The sequence below is a fragment of the Pristis pectinata genome, chromosome 1, assembly GCF_009764475.1.
Source record: "Pristis pectinata isolate sPriPec2 chromosome 1, sPriPec2.1.pri, whole genome shotgun sequence".
Classification (NCBI taxonomy): Eukaryota; Metazoa; Chordata; class Chondrichthyes; order Rhinopristiformes; family Pristidae; genus Pristis; species Pristis pectinata.
Window position 1 is genome coordinate 81,918,799 of NC_067405.1, and position 21,918 is coordinate 81,940,716.

A 21,918-nucleotide genomic window follows, 5' to 3' on the forward strand; every position below is an offset into this window, starting at 1 on the left:
GCGGCCTACTGTCAGGGCAGGACTCTGATGCCCAGGAATGGGGAGCTGCTGCTGGGGGGGGGGGGGTGGGGGGGGGGGGGGGGGGGGGGAGGGAGAGGCGTTGCTGGTGGGAGGGGTTGTTGCTGGGGTGGCCTCGCTGGGGGAGGGGCCTATCGCAGGGAAGGGGCTTGTTGTTGCTTCGGGAGGGGTAGCCTATTGCTGTGAAAAGAACCCGATACCTGGTGGTCTGTTGTCAGGGAAGGGCCCTGATGCTGGGGGAGGACCCAGTGCCAGGGTTGGGGCTGGTTCTGACATAGGAGCCTTTTGCTCGGGAAGAGCTGTTGCTAGGGGTGGGACTTGTTGCCAGGGAAGCGCCCTGATGCTGGGGGGAGGGGTCTGTTGCAGGGGTTGGGGGGCCGGCACGTGAAGAAGAAGCGGGAGATTCGCGGGGATCGCCTGTTACAGCGGTGACGTCTGTGGTGCGGCTCCGCCCACGCACCGGAAAGTGTCGTCACACCGGGCGGCGCGGCGAAGGTGGCGGGTACGGGCGTCAGTGGTGATCGGGCAGGAGCTCACTGTGAGTCGGGGCGGTGGGGGGCCCGGAGCTGGCCGGCAGTCGGGGCGGTGGGGGGCCCGGAGCTGGCCGGCAGTCGGGGGCCCGGCCCGGGATGTGTTGGCTTGGGTGGGAGCAGAGCCCGTATGCTCGGTGTTGGCTCCGGCCCTCTCCCGGCCGACTGGTCTCCCACAGTCAGTGCGCTGCAGTGGGATGTGACCTGGCGGTACCCACGTCCCTTGGATCCGCCTGTGACATACACCTGTTGGCACCGACTGCTCCAGCGACTGTCACTGTGTTAGGTCACGGCTGAGATATATGGCCCTACATCCCGGCCGGCTCTCTCTTCCCCAACGCCGACCTGCTCTCTCTTTCCCCCACCCCAGCCGGCTCTCTCTTCAGTTGACCTGCCTGTTTCGGGGCAGATTGTTTTGCGTTTCCTTACTCCTGTCCTAATATTCTGTCAGAATGTCTTCTGTGATCACCTTTGCTCTACTGTTGTTATGCTTCCTTGTTCATTTATCAGACTGGTCATTCATCCTCCAAAAATGAGCTTGTTGAGTACTAGTTTTATTTAACAAATCTGCACTAACTCTGTTTTACTGTCTTGTATTTAGCAATTAGATTTTGAAATGTAAGCATCCTGTACCTAGTTACATAAGCAGCCGTAAAGCATATTGGCTGTAGGGAACAGCAGTGGTGTTACTTGGTTTTACCTCTATTTGAAAGGTGAACAATTGGCTGTGTATATAAAGTGTGACATCCAATTATACCTAGCAGTACCCCACAATTTAAGGGGTGAACTTTAACACAGACTTGCCTATATCATCTTCACAGGTCATTGGCTAGTGTGTTAAGAAAAGAGAATAATGCAACATCAACTGTTTATTTTGTTCCTCTTATAACATGATGTTCTGGATTGATTGATAAGTGATGCACTTGCTTTTACATAACCTGTATTCCATAGTTAGTTGTCTGCCTTCTGCTTTGTTCTTTTAATGTGTTAATGAGACTTGAGAGGACAACTCCTAACCAGCAGTGACTACCTTGCTTCACCCCTGAATGTTTTGTCATTCAGCTGGGTTGGCCTAACCTTGTCTTATCTGGCCAGTATAATGAGGAAGTTTCTCCTGATCCAGTAATGGAATTTGGATAATCAATTTTAACAGTCAGAGAGTCAGGAGGGATATGTTGAGTGGAGCTGGATGTCATCAACGTACACCTGAAACATGACATGGTTTAGGCAACTTCATACACTTGAGGAAATTCAAAACTCTTCCTTCCCCTAGTTGACTTGCACCAGGTTCCACTCACTCCTGAAATGCAATGATATCTTTTTGCCTCCATTTTGGCAGTTTCAGTGAAAGTTCTCATCATTTATAAATCCCATTGTGGGTTTACCCCTAGCCACATCTGTTACGTCCCATTAGCCAGAATTTGAACAGAGGTCTTGAAGGCTTCTTGAACGTCAATTTTTTTTCACAACCTTTGGTGGCTGTGCCTTCTGCATAGGGCTTGCATTCTGGAATTCCCTCTGCTAACTGTCTGGATCTCTGCTCTCCATTTGTCCTTTAATGCTTCTGAAAAGCCTACCTCTTGACTATCTTGTCATCATCTCTGATATCGTAGGTGCTCAATTCCAATTTTGGTTGATAATACTCCACTGATGCCAACACCAGATGGCCACGTGGGTAGATAAGATGGTGAAGAAGACATATGACATGTTTGCCTTCATATGTTGGGGCATAGAATATAAAAGTTGAGATGATATGTTGCAACTTAATAAAACACTGGATAGACTGCACTTGGAGTATTGTGTGCACCTCTGGTCAACACAATATTAAGAAGGATGTGATTGTCTTGGAGAGAACGCAGAGGATCCAGGATGTTGCCTGAATTGGAGGACTTTAGTTATGGGGTGAGATTGGATAGGCTGAGCTTGGTTTCCCTGGAGTAAAGAAAGCTGAAGGGTAATCTGATAGAGGTATGTAAAATTATAAGGAACATGGTGTCTTTTACTCATAGTAGTGGTTAATATCTGGAACCTGCTACCAGAGTAGGTGGTGGAGTCAAATACTATCACTGTTTACTCAAGGCATTGAGTTCAAGAATCGAAGTTATGTTGCAGCTTTGTAAAACTCTAGTTAGGCTGTATCTGCAGTATTGCATTCAATTCTGGTTGCCCCATTACAGGAAGGATGTAGAGGGTTTAGAGAGGGTGCAGAAGAGGTTTACCGGAGTGTTGCAAGGATTAGAGGGCATTTGCTATAAGCCAAACTTGAATTCTTTTCTCTGGAGCAGTGGAGGCTGAGGGGAGATCTGATAGAAGTTTATAAGATTGAGAGGCATAGATAGACAGCTGGTATCTTTTTCGCAGGGTCAAAATGTCTAATCCGGGGGGATGCATTTAAGATGACAGGGCGTAAATTCAAAGGAGATGTGTGGGGCAAGTTTTTTTAAGAGGGGTGGGTGCCTGGAATGTGCTGCCGGTGGTGGTGGTGGAGGAGGCACATACAATAGAGGCGTTCAAGAAGCTCTTAGATAGGAACGTGAATGTGCAGAGAATGGAGGGATATGGACATTGTGTAGGCAGAAGAGCTTAGTTTAGTTTGGCATTTAATTAGTTCAGCACAACATGAGCTGAAGGACCTGTTCCTGTGTTGTACTGTTCTATGTTTGAGACATTTAGAAAGGCAGTGGAGTAAGCAAGGTATAGAAAGATACAGTCGTAATGCAGGCAAAGGTCATTAGTGTAGATGGGCAAAATGACGGGCATGGACATGATGGATTCTATGCTATGCAATTCTGACTTTAAAACAACCCGTGATGTCTTATTGCAATTTACTTTAAATATTTTTCATCCAACCAGGGACAACATGGTGGGTGCAGTTGGTAGAGCTACTACTTCACAGCTCCAGGAACCCTGGTTCAATCCTGACTTGCAGTGCTGTCTCCGTTACTGCTCTAGTTTTCTCCCACTTCATTAGCCATTGTAAATTGTCTGTGTAGGAAAGTCGTAGAATTACAGGCAACCCCCTGCATTATGTGGGGGTTGCATTCCTAGGAAACAATCCTTATTTTGGTTTTCTGTAAAGTGAAGCCATTCATCTGTCCATTCTTCAACAAGCATAAGTTTGGAAAAAAATGTGTATTTCCTTTTTTTTTTGTTCACAAGTTCTGTATGTGAATTTTATTCCATATCTCAAATTTTTTGGTAGCTGCTTGAATTCTGTAAGGGTGAATTTCGGTAACCTGAACAGCCCTGTATAGTTGTGGAGGGGGGGGGAGAGGAGTCAGCTAAAATGGGAATGTGGGAAGAATAGTGGAAAAATTAGTGGGGAATGGGATTGTTCTGTGAGGCAACATAGACTCAGTGGGATAAATGGCCTCTTTATATGTCATATGGAATATTCATGGGTGATCACAGCTGGCACATGATTGGCAGTGAAAATCTGGAACTCACCCCCCAGAAGAGAACTCTTGTGGCTGGCATTGATTGGAAAATTTCAAAATTGAGATGAATCAATCTTTGAAAACCAATAAACTTAGAGGCTAGTAACTGGAAATAAAGACAAAATAGTGGAAATATTAATAGAGCATCCAGTATCTGTGGAGACACAGGAGCTGATGTTTGCAGTCAATGATCTGTTATCAGAACTGGTGTCAGAACAGGTCATTGACCAGAAACATTAACTCTTATTCTGTTTTTTCAGTTGCTGCCAGACCGCCAAAGTATTTTTTGCACTTCCTGTTGATTAAATTTTGTTCAGCAAAAAAGTTTACAGACTCCAGATGGGTTAGTAGTGATGTCACTAGTATAACATGAGTAATGATTGGAAAAAAAATTGAACAATATGGTTCCCCCACATCCTAAACTAAGTGCCCCTGAATTCAAGCAATTTTATTTTTGTACTTGCTGTTTCAAACTTTGTGTAATACTCTGCATATTCCAAGGATTTAATTTATTTAACATTGTGTTAGCTATTTCCAGGTATTTTAAGATCTTTGGCATGCAGACTGTAGTCTCACCAAGATACACTCTTTTGTATTTGTATTGCAATAAAGAACCCATGTGAACTCAGCCTTGCTATAGCTCTCTAGTCTGAAAAGGGCAAGAAGCTCCCAATTCTGAAGCATTGATTCTTTATTGGTGGACTGTGGGCTTGGAGATAAGCTGAATACCTTTGATGCATCTGTCTATGCCAACAAGTCATCAAAGAATATTGAATGATTAGGGAAAGCTAATTTTATTGGGTGTCTTAAAGATAGTGGTTAAATGAAGGATTATGGGTGGATAACTAATTGTTATTTTTCTATTGTCTCTTTCAGTGAGAAGGTGCTGTACCTACATTAACGAGTGAGACTGATTTACTCCAAGGGATATCCCCAATGTCGGAACTATCTGCTCAGATTGTGCCTGCCTTTCAGGCTGGGCAGTCAAAGGAAACTACCTCAGAAAACACTCAGAACAATTCGGTGAGATCTGTCTTCTGATTTGACACCTTGTAGCCAAAGGGCACCAATTTAAGACAGTTGACAGAAAATGGGATCTGGGGTGGGTTGGCAAGATGAGAAGAGCTTTTCATGATTATCTGGAATGTGCTGCCTTGCAAGTGTTAGAAGTAGATTCAGCTGTAACTTTCTAGATCATTTATCTAACTTTCGAGAGTTAGGTAAATCATTGGGCAATGATTGTCTGGAAAGAGTGGGACTAAATAGAGAGCTCTACCAAAGTGTTGCCACTGGCGTAATGGGCAGAAACCTGTGATGTGTTATTCTATGTAAAAGTATAGATAGAATACTCACTGAGGAGCAATGACCTCGTGCAAGTTATTGATTACTTGGGGTTCAAGTCATCAAATGCACAGGAGCTTTATAAGGAGCAATTCAGCTTGATAGTGCAGTGGTTAGTGTAATGCTATTACAGCACCAGCAACCCGGGTTTATTTCTGGCTGCTATCTGTAAGGAGTTTGTATGTTCTACTCGTGTGTCTGTGTGGGTTTCCTCTTGGTACTCTGGTTTCCTCCCACGTTCCAAAAGCGTACAGGTTAGGAAGTTGTGGGCATGCTATGTTGGTGCCAGAAGCGTGGCAACACTTGTGGGCTGCCCCCAGAACACTCTATGCAAAAGATGCATTTCACTGTGTTTTGATGTATATTTGACAAATAAAGATATCTGATTTTATTTAATGTTTGTTGCTTGACATTCCTGGCTCTAATTTCAGTGCTGATGACCTTCCTCACCAATCAACTATACGTGGGATTGCTCTTTTTCAATACTATAGATTGTTGTGACATTCTGACATCGTGGTCAGCACAGATATTGTAGGCCTGTTCCTGTACTGTACTGTTCTATTTGGATTACTTTTGTACTTTAATTTTGACAACACTTAACTGATATTCTCTTCCTTTCTGTTCCAATAATATTGCTCCAGATATCCCCATAATGTTCTCAGAATTATTTTTTTTTCTGGGTCTCAGTACATTTGCTGTGATTTGTTTCTCCACACTGTTCATATTATGTTGTGTATGGTTAAAGTACTGGGCTGGTTATCCAGAGACTCCTGAGTTCAAATTCCATTGTGGGAGCTGTGGATTTTGCATTGTTGGAAAGAGCCATCAGTAATGATGACACCAGCTACACCAGATTGTTGTAAAAACCTGTCTGATTCATTTAGTGCCCTTCAGGGAAGAAAATCTGGCATCTTTAACAAGTCGGGTCCATGGGTGAGTCTGGGCCCACAAGTGCTATTGACCTTTTAAAATACCCTCCAAGATGACCTAACGAGGCACAATTGGGGATGGGCAATAAATACTGGACTTGCCAGTGATGCCCAGATTTTAAAAAGAATGAATAATTTTTTTAAAAATGTGGACTTGTACCTTTTACACCACTGCAATCAGCACATCTCTGAAGTAGTTTAATCCATTGAATCATAAGGGTGCATACCTCTCATGACTGATATGGCAGATTCACTGAGAGAACATCTCTACATTGGTGTTGCCAATTCGTGGCTTTCCAACTGATTGGGATTGGAATTTTTGGTTTGAAGGATGTCTGTTTTATTAAACAACTGTCCTTTCAGATTTTTTAGATTTCAGTTTGTGCTATTCAGATTGAGATTATTCTTCACCCTGGGATCGGGCCTCTTCTCTTCTACCCTTAGCAAAGGCTTATTCAATATAGTTTGAAATGTCACCATTCCTTCTGTGACACGTCTGTACTTAACTTAATATTGGGAGTAGAAGCTGGATGTTTCTGTTCACTTGACACTTAAACAGGTCTTTTGACCACTGAGCAGGCCACCAGCCACCCATTTACACTAATCCTGTTTTATTCTCCCCATATTCCCGTCAACTCCACCCAGATTCTGCCACTTATCTAACACTAGGGGCAGCTCACAGTGGCCAAACTACCCACCAACCAATACGTGCTTGGGATGTGGGATGAAACCAGTGCACCCAGGGGAAACCCACGCATTCAGTGGGAGAATGTACAAATGCTACACTCTCCAAGCAGCGGAGATCAGGATTGAACCCGAATGGCTTGAGCTGTCGGGCAGCGGCTCCACGAGCTGTCGGGCAGCGGCTCCACGAGCTGTCGGGCAGCGGCTCCACAAGCTGCACCACAAATGTGTGTTGATGTTTAAAGGGCTATGCTACCTCAATTTTACTACTTGAATTGGTACTTAGGGGTCAGGCAACATGATGCCAATATGTGGTTTGAACCCTTGAGGTCTTAATGCCCATACATGTAGGCAGTTGGGGAAGATCGTAAAATCTGGAGTGCTCCTGATGAACAGCATTAGTGGCATGCAAAAGTTTGGGCACCCCGGTCAAAATTTCTGTACCCCTTTTTCTCCAAGTTTTCCTGCGTCCTCACCACAAAATTCAGCATCAGAAGTTTGCAAAGGAATATCTAAACAAGCCTGATGTATTTTGGAAACAAGTCCTGTGGACTGATGAAGTTAAAATAGAACTTTTTGGCCGCAATGAGCAAAGGTATGTTTGGAGAAAAAAGGGTGCAGAATTTCATGAAAAGAACACCTCTCCAACTGTTAAGCACGGGGGTGGATCGATCATGCTTTGGGCTTGTGTTGCAGCCAGTGGCACGGGAAACATTTCACTGGTAGAGGGAAGAATGAATTCAACTAAATACCAGCAAGTTCTGGAAGCAAACATCGTACCGTCTGTAAAAAAAAAATGCTGAAGATGAAAAGAGGATGGCTTCTACAACAGGATAACGATCCTAAACACACCACAAAATCCACAATGGACTACCTCAAGAGGCACAAGCTGAAGGCTTTGCCATGGCCCTCACAGTCCCCCGACCTAAACATCATTGAAAATCTGTGGATAGACCTCAAGAGAGCAGTGCATGCAAGATGGCCCAAGAATCTCTCAGAACTAGAAGCCTTTTGCAAGGAAGAATGGGTGAAAATCCCCTAAACAAGAATTGAAAGACTCTTAGCTGGCTATAGAAAGCATTTACAAGCTGTGATACTTGCCAAAGGGGGTGTTACTAAGTACTGACCCTGCAGGGTGCCCAAACCTTTGCATCGGTCCCTTTTCCTTTTCTGTTATTTTGAAACTGTAGAAGATGGAGATAAGAAAGTAATCTTGCTTAAAATATTAAAGAAATGTATCATCTTTAACTTTATGCCTTTTGGAAATCTGATTATCTTTTACTCGCTTAGCTATTCACAGTAACAGAAATTTTGACCAGGGGTGCCCAAACTTTGCATGCCACTGTATATTGTTATTTTTCCCAGCTGAAGTGCTTGCTGTGCTCTCCCGTTCTGTTTAGTTACCTGGATAATGAAATGAGGTCAGTTGTTGAGATCTTTCTCAGCTCTAAATATATATCAAAAACTTATCACTGCAAACTGTTGTCTCCTGGATCGGCGAATACCGGTCCCCAGTGTCTGGAATCAGTGAGGGAAACAGCTCAGCCAGGTTTTGTTCAGAGGTGTGTGCTGAGACCTTGAAAACCCATGCTGTTGAAGTTAACTCGGTGAAGCTGGAAACTTGCTTTTCTGGGGCTTGCAATGTGACTTTCCCTTGAAACATCTAACTGAGAACTTCCTTTCTTTAAAAATTTGTCCCTAAACTCCTGTGCATATTTCACACTTTTACAGTTATAAATGCTTTCCTTTCAGTTAACACGTGATGCCTGTCCTTCATTATCCTTGTTTTCCATTCCCCAGCTTGTGAATGCTTAGCAAGGAGGACTTTAACCTACATTCTCCCTTTTCCACCTCAATGCTGAGGCACATTATGTGTTGTGACTGCCAGATTGAGCTTTAACTATCCACTAAGTGGGGATTGAATCTGAATTTGTCCTGATTGATGTGGTTTATTTGGAGCTCCTTGTATTAAGTGAGCTCTAGTGAGGTGATTGTGAGGTATTGATGTCAGAGCTGCTGCAGGTCAGAGATCAATACATGGAAAGGTTTGATGTCCTGGAAGTTCGTTCTTTTGCTTTTGAGTACTGGCAATACACAATTAACACTTGTAATAGCCCTTGTCCATCCATCACCCCTGTTCTGCTGACTATCATTGATTAGAGCAACTGGATTTTTAAATTCTCATCCACATGTTTGATTTTTCACGTCTTGACTGTCTTCCTTTGTAACTTTCATCAGCCAGAAACACTACTTTCTCTGCTCTGCCTTACTTGTTTCCAGTCCTCTGGCACTGGTTTGTGAATCTTCATATGTGTAGGTTGCAATCTCTAGAATTCCCTCACTAGTTTTCCTGGCTCCTCCATCTGTCTGTGCCTGTTTGAGATGCCCCTTAAAGCCTGGGCTTGGCTTAAGCCAGTTCTCATGGCCTGAAGAAAGAAAGAAACAGCTCTGAGGAAGACTGCAGCATTTAGCCCCAGATCAGACAGCTGCTCGATGCTCAGTAAGTGCGTGAACAAGGAAGCCCCAAACTTCCATACATCTAGTCACTGCTGTCATTGTGACTGCTCTAACTGTAGGCTCTTGATGGACTTGGGTTGTGCAGAATTCTTGCAGTTTCTTAGCAGTCACAGTGGTGAATCTGCCTGCAGAGGCTGCCCCAGATAGAGTTGGTGCAAGTAATCAACGCTCCACTTCAGTGGCAAGGAATGTAGCATTGGAGAAGGGAATATCATATTCTTTAGGTTTATTTGCAGTCTTACCCTTCGTTTTCATCCCTAGCATTGGCTCATGAAACTACTGCCTCGTTCTTTAGGTTCCTGACCAGGCATATCTGGACATAGAAAGAAAAGCATCTACAACCTGCCAAAGTTGTGAGCAGGCCAGTTTGAAAATGGATAGTGCTGATGAAAATGAGGAGTGTGTTCCTTTGCTGACCCTTAGAGAGGGGATGGCTGAAGAAGCTGTCAGACCTGATCAGGTAGGCTATGGGCCATGCAAAGATGTGAACCATAATGTGTGCAGAGGTCTGTACCTGATGTAATGGATGTCTCTCTTCCCTGTTGGGACAGTTTTGTAACTACACAATGACATGGAAGTCTGTATCCAAGAAACTCAGCTGAGATTCTTCATTTGTACAGAATGGCTATTTTCCCAGATGGATCTAAGTTTAAAGTTGAGCCTGAACTCAACCTGTCAGTTATTTTGTGTATGTGTGGAAGTTGCTGATCATATTTACTTTGTATTGGCTGAGGGAATTTGTTGTCAGGATACCTCCAGAAATAAGTACAATCCATACTATCTAGTACTGGTCTAGTCTGACTAGTTCAGCTGAACCTCTGAGATATTAGTGATAAGAAGAATCTTTTAAAAGGAGCAGAAAACAGAAAATGCAGGGAATAACCAGCAGGCCAGGCAGCATCTGTGGCAAGGGAAATAGTTAATCTCTTGGTCACTAACTTGCATCAAAACTTAGTGAGAAGACGCACTTCAAGGTGAAGAGATTAGAGGGGATTTCTGTAATGGCTCTAGGCAGTGTTTCTCTCTCCTTCATTCCCGTCACCCTCTACATTCCAAAACCTACAGATGTGGTTGTAACTCTTTCTGTTTGTATCTTGTTTTTTCTCATGTTGATTTTTAATTTCTGTTTTTTAAAGTAATTGTTACCTGGTCTGTGCCTATCACAGACATTTCATCTATTCTCTCAAGCTCTCTCAACTTTAATTACTACTTTTCCCACTTTTCTAGATCTGATGAAGGATCCTTGACTTAAAACATTGATTTTGTTTTTTTCTCCATGGACACAGCTTACCTGCTGAGCTCATCCAACAATTTTTCTTTTTCATTTCTACCATCTGCAAGTATTTTTGCTTAATGTTTTCCCAAGGCTTTGTGACTTCAAGCTATGTTTTTTTGTTCATCCTTCCCCCATCCTATAATTGAGTCCTTTATTCGAGATAGAGGCCACTCACTCCCTCTGATCAATCACTTAGGTCATAGATTCATACAGCAGATCTTTTGGCGCACCATGTCTATAGTTGATCCATATCATAACCCCTGTTTCCTACCTTTGCCTGATAATAACCTTTCCTAACAAAAGCCTTTTCAATCCCAGTTTTGAGAGATGGAGCAAAACAAGTTACACATTTTAGCATCTTTGATAGAAACTGATTTCCCCTTATTCTCCCACCAGTGAAATAGTATGTTTGTATTTACCCCATAAAATCCTTCTATGCATTGTAAAAATCTTCATTGGATAAACCAGGATTCATGTTGTCTGTCCTCATGGCATTATTCTCTCTGGAGATCCCGAGAGGAAGCCACCTCTAATGGTGACCTATTGTGTAGGCCACAGACCAAGAGTGATTGGGTTTAAAAGATTCACAGCTATGAAAGAAGAAGAACTGAATGTAGTGTCCCATTGCTAGTTAAATGCCCAGTAGCTGACTGGAAAGAGAACCACTGGGAGTTATGAGAGGTGATGTGCACTGGCAGCCCCTGCCTGACCTATGTCTGAGGTAAAACATCTGCTGGGATGTTACTGAGAAGCCCCACTGAAAGGAGAAAATTGAGAAATATTTAAACTATGTGCAGATGGCCTTAAATATATCCTTTATGAAATCTTTCATGTTTTTCTTCCATTCTATAATATACATTTTCAAGCTCTTGCAGGCCGAGGACAAAAGTAACTAGTTAGAGCCACATACATAAAGAAATGAACAAGCAACTAACTGGGTTAGAAGTTCCTCAACATTTTGCTTTGCAGCTAAGTTGTAGCAGTTGCTAAACTCTCAAGGGCAAATTGAATTATATTACTTAAGTCTTTGGAATTTTATAGAAGCCCTGTCTATCTGCAGGCTGTTAAATATGGCTGGAGCATTCCGATAAAATTTTAAAATTCTTTTAAATATTTCTCCTTTTAATATTTTATTTATTAAAGATGTAAAAGATAAATGCCTGTAGTTTTACTGATGACTGTCATTACTTGGTGTTAGGCAGATTTAGTTGCTAAGTTTATTGGCTGGTACAGAACTGAAATCTACATAGAATGATCTAGATTTGACCCCCAGTTTGTATTAGTGGAGTGAGGGGAAACCAGAGAGTTGGGAAACAAGCCCTTCAGCCCAACTGGTCCATATCGAACAAGATTCCCATTTAAGCTAGTCCCAATTGGCCCATACCTCTCAAAACAAGAGAGAAATTGGACAGCTGCTATATATCTATTTCCTTCCCCTGCTGAAGTCCTTTTCACTCTAATGGAACATGATTAATTGCCAGGTAGCATACGCTATACACCAAATAACATGACCCTCCTTGGACTTGTCTCTGTTAGGTATATCAATAAATTCACCCAGCATTTCTCTTTGAAATCGTATTAATATTTTTCTTCAGAACAATGTTCATTTAAACATTTTTTTTTACAAATGCCAAATTTTCTTGTATCTGTGCCATGAATCTTTGACAAGGTGCTGATGACCTTGACAGAAGAGGCAGGTACACGAGATGAGGGGTCATGATATTTGGAAGTGTTGGTGTGGGCGAAAGATTGGTCATGGCATGGAAGGCAGAGTTGGAATAACTGGTCTTTTTCAGGCTGGAAGGATGTAGCTGGTGGAATGCCCAAGGATCAGTTATTGGCCCTCAACTATTTACAGTTTATGTTAATGACCTGGAGGAGGGGCGGAGTGCAAGTTATCCAAGTTTGCTGATGACATGAAAATGGGTGGAAGGGTATGTTGCAATGAGGAAATAATGATTCTATGGGATATAGAGCGGTTGGGTGAAAGCCTGGCAAATGGAGTTTAATGTAGGAAGGCGTGAGGCTCAGTAAAAGGAATCTAAAGTGGACCATTGCCTGAGTGGCAAAAGTTTGTCAGGTGAGTGCCGAACAGAAGTATCTATGTGTTCTAGTGCATGAATCGCAAGAAGTCGGCAGGTAGAGCTAACGGTTAGGAAGGCAAATGGCACATTGGCCTTTACTGCAAGAATGTTGGTGCTTAGGAATAGGGAATTATTGTTTCAATTGTACAGGATACTGGTCAGGCCACAAGTGGAGTACCGTGCAGTTTGGTCCCTTAAGAAAAGATATATTGGTAGCAGGGGCAGTCCAAAAGAGATTCACCAGGCTAGTTATTGAGATGAGAAGGTTGTTCTATCACAAGTTGCTAAAGAAATTAGATCTATATTCTTTAGAGTTTAGAAAAATGAGAGATGATCTTATTGAAACATAATATCCTTAGAGGGCTTGACAGAGGTAAATGTTGAGATTTCCATTAGCAGGAGAGTTCCAAACGAGTGGACATGGTTATGAGGTGAGTGGCCAGTCCATTTAAAACTGAGGTGTGTAGGAACTTCTTGCAGAGGGTGGTGAATCATTGCAGTTCTTTTCCTCAAGGGAGATTGTGAAGGCTAGATCATGGGGGGTATTTAAAGAGAAAGTAGATACATTTTGGAAAGATCAGGGAATTGAGGGCTGTGGGGTAACTGGCACAGAAGAAGTGATGAACTTGGGAGAGATCAGCATGATATTGGATGGCAGGGCAGGCTTGAGGGGCTGGAGTGGTCTATTCCTGTTATTTTTGTATGAATCAAGTTATTTAAGAAATGTTACCAGCTATTTGGAGCGATTTGTTGCCCTACCCAGAAAATATTAATTGTGCTGTTACTCAATTGGAAGGGGGCAAGTTTATACTGGTCAGAAACAAGTCGTTTAGCTTGTAGAGCAGAATTTTCATAACAGACTCTCTGTGACTGCCAATTTTGTTCTTTGCTCTTATCAGAGCATAACAGTGCAACAGTCAAGTTACTTAGAAGTGTTTTCAGATACCTGTCAACACTACAGAGGCAATACTATCCACAGTTACACTTGTTAATTTATTGCCCTCTAAACCATTGTCATTACTGTTTGTTTTAATGTACTTTTGAAAATTTGATGAATTTCATATACCTAGTGTTAGTATTGAGCATGGAGCTCCCTTTGACACTTTGTCTTTTAGTTCTAAATGCTTGTGAACATTTTAATTATCATTCCTCTGAGCTGTGTTGTTTTTACCAGTAGGATATTAACTACAAGATCCAGTTGAACTGGTAATTACATTGCTTGTCAGAGCAAAAAAGGTTAAACATGCAGTTTTGATTTTGGCTCCTTATGGTCATAAGGTATAAGGTTACATGAGCTTTTAAAGTTTTGAGTGACTTCATTCTAAATTGCTGATCATTGCAGAACCAGATTCTGGCAAAGAACAAGTTGGCGATATTGTATAACTCAGCAAGTCTCTGATTGCAGATTCTGAGTTGTAATCTTGGAAAATATGACAAAGAAGCCATTGTGTCTATGCTGGTCAAAGAGCTATACAAGTTCATCCCACCCCCAGTGTTGTCAGCAGCCCTGCAGGTCATGGCTCTAAGTTCACACCCAAGTTTAAATGTGTTGAAGGTTTCTGGCTCTACTGCTCCCAGCATCCCCTGTATAAAAAAAAATATATTTCCTTATCTCCCCTCTAATCATCCTACTACCACTTACTTTAAGTCAATGCATCTGGTGTTTGATCCTCTGCTAGTCACTCTTATCCCTTCGACATTTTACACTCCATTATCAAGACTTCCCAGTCAGCCTCCTGTATTCCTAAGAAAATAACCCCAGCATATCCAAACTTTTCTCAGTGCAATAATTTTCCAGTCCTGGCAACATCGCTATAAATCTCCCTTGCAGCCTCTCTAGTACAATTATCTCCTAAATGTAATGTGGTGACTGGAGCTCTGCACAGTACAAGCCTAACAGGTCTTGTATTCAGTTCTAACATAACCTTCCTGCTCTTGTATTCTGTGCCTTGGCTAAAAAGGAAAGCATTGTCTTTGCCCTCTTACCAGCTAATTGAGCTGTCATACCTGCAAGGATCTGTGGACATAGACTCCAAGGTTCCTTTGTTCCTCCATGCCTAATACAGTAATTGTGTCTATCCTTGCCTGTTGCCTCTTCAGCTGCATCACCACCACTTATCTGCATTAACTTCTTTCCACTTGCTGCCCAAGTAACTGGTACATTGTCGTACATCCTGAGTCTGTCCTCTTTACTGTCAACCACACGGCCAATTTTAGTATCATTAGTACACCACTTTCTCATTTTGGTTGAAATCATTAAGGTATACTGAAGAAAACAAGGGACCAAGTACTGAGTTTGTGGAACACTGCTGGCAATAGCTTTTCAGCCTCAGAAATGCCTGCAAACTGTCATCCTTCACTTGCTGCTGTAGCCAGTTTTGGATCCATTTTGCTGCTCTAATTTGGACTGCATGTGCTTTTACTGGTGGTATGAGCCTGAGGGCACTTACCACCAGGCTCAAGGACAGCTTCTATCCCGCTGTGATAAGACTATTGAACAGTTCCCTTATGATGAGATGGACTCTTGACCTCACAATCTACCTTGCTATGACTTTGCACCTTATTGTCTACCTGCAATGCACTTCCCTGTAGCTGTGACACTTTACTCTGTATTCTGATATTGTTTTTACCCTGTACTACCTCAATGCACTGTGTAATGAATTGATCTGTATGAACGGTATGCAAGAGAAGTTTTTCACTGTACCTCGGTACAAGTGACCAATAATAAACCAATACTAATACTTTGAGCCAGCCAAAATCTTCGGCCCACCACGTTGTGCTGACCTTTAAACCACGCCTAAGACTATCTAACCCTTTCCTCCCACATATCCCCCTATTTTAAATTCCTCCATATGCTTATCTAACAATCTCTTGAACTTGACCAACGTACCTGCCTCCACCACTACCCCAGGCAGCACATTCCATGCACCTACCACTTTCTGGGTTTAAAAAAAACCTCCCTCTGATATCTCCCTTGAACTTCCCACCCATTACTTTAAAGCCATGCCCTCTTGTATTGAGTATTGTTGCCCTGGGAAAGAGGCGCTGGCTGTCTACTCTATCTATTCCTCTTAATATTTTGTATACCTCTATCGTGTTTCTCCTCATAATCCATACTCTCCAAACCAGGCAGCATCCCGGTAAATCTCCTCTGCACCCTTTCCAACACTTCCACATCCTTCCTATAATGAGGCGACCAGAACTGGACACAGTACTCCAAGTGTGGTCTAACCAGAATTTTGTAGAGCTGCATCATTTCCTTGCGGTTCTTAAACTCGATCCCACGACTTATGAAAGCTAACATCTCATACACTTAACTACCCTATCAACCTGTGAGGCAACTTTCAGTGATCTGTGGATGTGAACCCCCAGATCCCTCTGCTCCTCTACACTACCCAGAATCCTGCCATTAACCTTGTACTCCTCCGTGGAGTTTGTCCTTCCAAAGTGCACCACCTCACACTTCTCCGGATTGAACTCCGTCTGCCACTTCTCAGCCCAGCTCTGCATCCTATCAATATCCCTCTGCAATCTTCGACAGTCCTCCACACTATCCACAACACCACTGACCTTTGTGTCATCTGCAAACTTGCTAATCCACCCTTCTGCCCCTCATCCAAGTCATAAATAAATATTACGAAAATTAGAGGTCCCAGAACCATTCCTTGTGGGACACCGCTAGTCACAGCCCTCCAATCTGAATGCACTCCCTCCAGCACAACCCTCTGCTTTCTACAGGCAAGCCAATTCTGAATCCACATGGTCAAGCCTCCCTGGATCCCATATGCCCTCTGACCTTCTGAAGAAGCCTACCATGTGGAACCTTGTCAAACGCCTTACTAAAATCCATGAGACTCTCATCCGGTGAGTCTCATGTCTGTGGTGGGTAAGCTGTTGGAGGGGATTCTAAGAGAGAGGATCTATGAACACCTAGAGAATCATGGACTGATTAGGGACAGTCAGCATGGCTTTGTGAAGGGAAGATCTTGCCTCACAAGGCTGATAGGGTTCTTTGAGGAGGTGACGAGGAAGATTGATGAGGGTAGTGAGGTGGATGTGGTCTATATGGATTTTAGTAAGGTGTTTGATAAGGTTCCTCATGGTAGGCTTCTTCAGAAGGTCAGAGGCCAAGGGATCCAGGGAAGCTTGGCTGTGTGGATTAGGAATTGGCTTGCCTATAGAAAGCAGAGGGTTGTAGTGGAGGGAGTGCCCTCGGATTGGAGGACAGTGACTAGTGGTGTCCTGCAGGGATCGGTTCTGGGACCTCTACTTTTTGTGATATTTATAGATGACTTAGATGAGGGGGTGGAAGGCTGGGTTAGTAAGTTTGCAGACGACACTAAGATCGGCGGTGTTGTGGATAGTGTGGAGGGCTGTCGGAGCTTACAGAGGGATATTGATAGGATGCAGAGCTGGACTGAGAAGTGGCAGATGGAGTTCAATCCGGAGAAGTGTGAGGTGGTACACTTTGGAAGGACAAACTCCAGGGCAGAGTACAGGGTAAATGGCAAGGTACTTGGCGTGTAGAGGAGCAGAGGGATCTGGGGGTTCATATTCACAGTTCACTGAAAGTTGCCTCACAGGTGGATAGAGCAGTTAAGAAGGCCTATAGGATGTTAGCTTTCATAAATCATGGGATTGAGTTTAAGAACCGCGAAGTGATGATGCAGCCTTACAGAACTCTAGTTAGACCACACTTAGAGTACTGTGTTCAGTTCTGGTCACCACATTATAGGAAGGATGTGGAGGCATTGGAGAGGGTGCAGAGGAGATTTACCAGGATGCTGCCTGGATTAGAGCGTATGGAATATGAGGAGAGGCTTAGGGTGCTAGGGCTTTATTCACTGGAAAGGAGGAGGATGAGAGGAGACATGATAGAGGTATATAAAATATTGAGAGGAATAGATAGAGTAGACAGTCAGCGTCTCCTTCCCAGGGCACCAATGCTTAAGACGAGAGGTCATGGCTTTAAGGTTATGGGTGGGAGGTTCAGGGGAGATGTCAGGGGAGGTTTTTCACCCAGAGAGTGGTTGGTGCATGGAATGCACTGCCTGGGGTGGTGGTGGAGGCAGATACCTTGGACAAGTTCAAGAGTTTGTTGGATAGGCATATGGAGGAATGTGAGATAGAGGGATACGCGAGAGGAAAAGGTTAGATAGTGTGAGGGTGGTTTGATGGACGGCATAACGTGGTGGGCCGAAGGGCCTGTTTTGTGCTATACAGTTCTATGGTTCTAGATCACATCTACTGCACTGCCCTCGTCAATCTGCCTGGTCACCTCCTCAAAGAATCCTATCAGGCTTGTGAGACATGGCTTTGTGAAGGGAAGATCATGCTGGCTGTCCCTAATCAGTCCATGATTCTCTAAATGTTCATAGATCCTATCTCTAAGAATCCTTTCCAACAGATTGCCCACTACAGACGTAAGGCTCACTGGTCTGTAATTCCCTGGACTATCCCTACTACCTTTTTGAATAAGGGGACAACATTTGCCATGCTCCATTCCTCCAGTACCATTCCCGTGGACAATGAGGATTCAAGGATCCTAGCCAACAGTTCAGCAATCTCCTCCCTTGCCTCGCGGAGCAGCCTGGGGAATATTCTGTCAGACCCCAGGGACTTACCTGTCCTAATATTTTCTAACAGTTCCAACACATCCTCTTGATATCTACATACTGTAGAACATTAACCTTACCAACACTGTCCTTAGCTTCATCTAGGCTCCTCTCCTTGGTGGATACTGAAGTGAAATATTCAATGAGAACCTCACCCACTTCCACAGCTTCCAGGCACATCTTCCCACCTTTGTTTCTAATCGGTCCTACCTTTACTCTTATCGTCCTTCTGCTCTTCACATAAGTGAAAAGAGCCTTGGGATTTTCCTTAACTCTACTAGCCAAGGCCTTTTCATGTTCCCTTGCTCTCCTCAGCCCCTTCTTAAGTTCCTTCCTTCTATATTCCTCATGAGCCCTGTCTGATCCTTGCTGCCTACACCTTATGTATGCTGCCTTCTTCCTCCTAACTAGTTGTTCCACCTCTCTTGTCACCCATGGTTCCTTCACCCTGCCATTCTTTCTCTGCCTCACTGGAATGAATTTATCCCTAACATCCTGCAAGAGATCCCTGAACAATGACCACATCCCCATAGTACATTTCCCTTCAAAATGTCATCCCAATTTACTCTCTTAAGTTCTAGCCTTATAGCTTCATAATTTGCCCTTCCCTAATGAAACATCTTTCTGTCCTCTCTGCTCCTATCCTTGTCCATGACAATGCTAAAGGTTAGGGAGTGGTGGTCACTGTCACCCAAATGCTCACCCACCAAGAGATCTGTCACCTGACCCGGTTCATTACCTAATACTAGATCTAATATGGCATTCCCTCTAGTCGGCCTGTCAACATACTGTGACAGGAACCTGTCCTGGACACACTTAATAAACTCTGCCCCATCTAAACCTTTGGTACTAAGCAGGAGCCAATCAATATTTGGGAGGTTGAAGTCTCCCATGATAACAACCCTGTTGTTCTTGCACCTATCCAAAATCTGCCTCCCAATCTGCTCCTCAGTATCCCTGCTGCTACTGGGGGGCCTATAGAATACTCCCAGTAGAGTAACTGCTCCTTTCTTGTTCCTAACTTCCACCCATAATGACTCTAGAGAGGGTCCTTCTATATTATCCACCCTTTCTGCAGCTGTAATAGTATCCCTGACCAGTAACGCCACCCCTCCTCCTCTCTTCCCCCCCCCCTCCCCCACCCCATCCCTTTTAAAACATTGAAAACCAAGAATATTCAATATCCATTCCTGCCCTGGTAACAGCCAAGTCTCTGCAAGAGTCACAATATCATAGTGCCAGGTACTTATCCAAGCTCTCAGCTCATCACCCTTATTCCTGATACTTCTTGCATTTAAGTAAATACCCTATTTTATACCCTATACTCTACTTCTTCCTCAAAGCCTCTCTACATGTTAGATCTGACTTTTCCACATCCACTTCTTCCTCTGACCTACCCCTCTGGTTCCCATCCCCCTTGCAAACTTGTTTAAACCCTTCCGAACCACCCTAGCAAACGTGCCTGCAAGGATATTGGCCCCCCTCGGGTTCAGGTGTAACCCATCATCTCTGTGCAGGTCCCACCTTCCCCAGAAGAGATCCCAATGATCCAAAAATCTAAAACCTTCCCTCCTGCACCAACTCCTCAGCCACGCATTCATCTGCCATCTCGTCCTATTCTTAGCTTTACTATCACGTGGCACTGGCAGCAATCCTGAGATTGCTACCCTTGAGGTCCTGTTCTTCAGCCTTCTGCCTAGCTCCCTCAACTCACTTTTCAGGACCTCATCCCTCTTCCTACCTATGTCGTTGGTACCAACATGTACCACGACTTCTGGCTGTTCCCCTTCCCGCTCAAGAATGCTGTGGACCTGATCAGAGACATCCCAGACCCTGGCACCTGGGAGGCAACAAACCATCCGGGATTCATGCTCACATTGCACTTCCAATTTATCTGTTGAAATTAGTATATGCAATGCTTGTTTTTACATCCTTGTGCTCTTCCATCGGAGAACTGTATGAAATGGTAGAATAACACGCACCTTGATTAGTGATCTGATGTGCCGCAACACTCCAATTCCTTCCTCGATGATTAGCCCCCTAGGTTGAGGTTGTGTGGGACCACCCACCACGCGTAGTGAATCACTGAAGCCCATGCCAGAGTTCAGTACTGGAACAGATCGTCTGGAGTGTTTTTCCTTCCTGGTCTGGCTGCTCCAGGGGAATGTGGTTAACTGGGATAATTTTAATGCCACCCCCACCCCCCCCACTTCTCTCTGCTAGCCCTCTCTCAACACCCCCCTGCAGGCTTTCTTTTCCCCCATCTTCTCCTTCCGCCCTCCCCTCTTTCCTTCCTTCCTATACTTCCTCCTTCCCTCCCATCCTCCTCCCGCTCCTCTCTCTCCCACCTTGGCAAAGTGAATCCTTTTTCTCTGCAGGCCCTCATCACACTGCCTGCAGCACCACCAGTCCACTCCAAGAAGCAAGCTGTCATTGTTATTGGGGAAACTGCATTTTGTCATTTGTTGGCATGTAATTGATTGTTTTTCCTCTCCCCAAATCTTTTCCCAGTCCAATCTTGCCCGCAGAGGTCCGGATGAAGATGATCGTTGTCCAGAAAGTAATGGTCAGTCACAGAACGACATGAGGCAGACCCAGGAGGAGTTTGGGGATGAAGAGGAGCTGTCGCTTAAATATGGAGCCAAGCACGTCATCATGCTGTTTGTTCCTGTCACTTTGTGCATGGTGGTGGTGGTGGCCACCATCAAATCAGTCACCTTCTACACACGGAAGGATGGCCAGTTGTAAGTATTTCTTTGCTCCTGTCTGCCTAGTGCTGTTCCTCACCTTCACTGACACCAACCTTCCCTGACTTGCTGTTTTAAGGAAATGATAAGCTCTTGCCAGTGATGTAGCAGAAGCAGTACCTTGAACTTGAAGTACTGTAGAATTTACAACCCTAAGCAGGCCGCTTAGCCCATCAGGTTCATGTTGGTGTTTATCCTCTGCAGTAGTCTCCTCCCACTCCTCACCCCATCATCCCTTTCTTATCTGTGCTCATCTTCACTTGACTTCAAATACATGTCTCATCTTTTATTCAACAACTTTCACCTTCTAGATACTCCCTAAATCCTAGTTTCTCTTGGATCTTTTATAGTGTTAATCTTGTGTACTGGACTTGATTTTGGAAACTAAGTATAAAATCTCAACTGTATTTGTAGGAATCTGCATGTTTTGGGGCATTGAGAAAATTAACACATTACTCTTTTTTTGCAAACCTGTCCACTCTAACACCAAGCTAAAGGTCTGACTTCTAACATCACAAGCCTGGGCTGGGGAAGTTAAATGAAGCAACGAGATGGAATATGAATTGCAACTGGCTTGGTGGATTCGTAAAGTTACTTGCAGTGAGAAAGTGAGGAGGAAGGTGCGAAAGAGCTTGTGATTAAAGTGGATGTGTGTGGCACGTGGTAGCATCAAACTTTGTGACAACTTTCAAAATGAAAACAAAACATGCACATTCTTAAAATGTGAAGTAAAACAGAAA

The 21,918-nt window shown here is 43.8% G+C and overlaps 1 protein-coding gene across 2 annotated transcripts in view; it reads left to right on the forward strand.

Annotated features, from left to right (window-relative positions):
- Positions 1-415: 415 nt before the first annotated feature.
- Positions 416-21,918, forward strand: part of psen1 (presenilin 1) — an 82,185-nt gene continuing 60,682 nt past the window's right edge. The window contains exons 1-3 of one of the 2 annotated variants that reach the window (XM_052023243.1): positions 416-556; positions 4,862-5,008; positions 20,943-21,175. In XM_052023243.1, the coding sequence (XP_051879203.1) occupies positions 4,922-5,008; positions 20,943-21,175 (320 nt within the window). In that variant the 5' untranslated portion in view covers positions 416-556; positions 4,862-4,921. Of the gene's footprint in view, positions 557-4,861; positions 5,009-12,715; positions 12,809-20,939; positions 21,176-21,918 lie in introns of those variants that run through there. The other variant, XM_052023252.1, reaches the window with a different exon arrangement.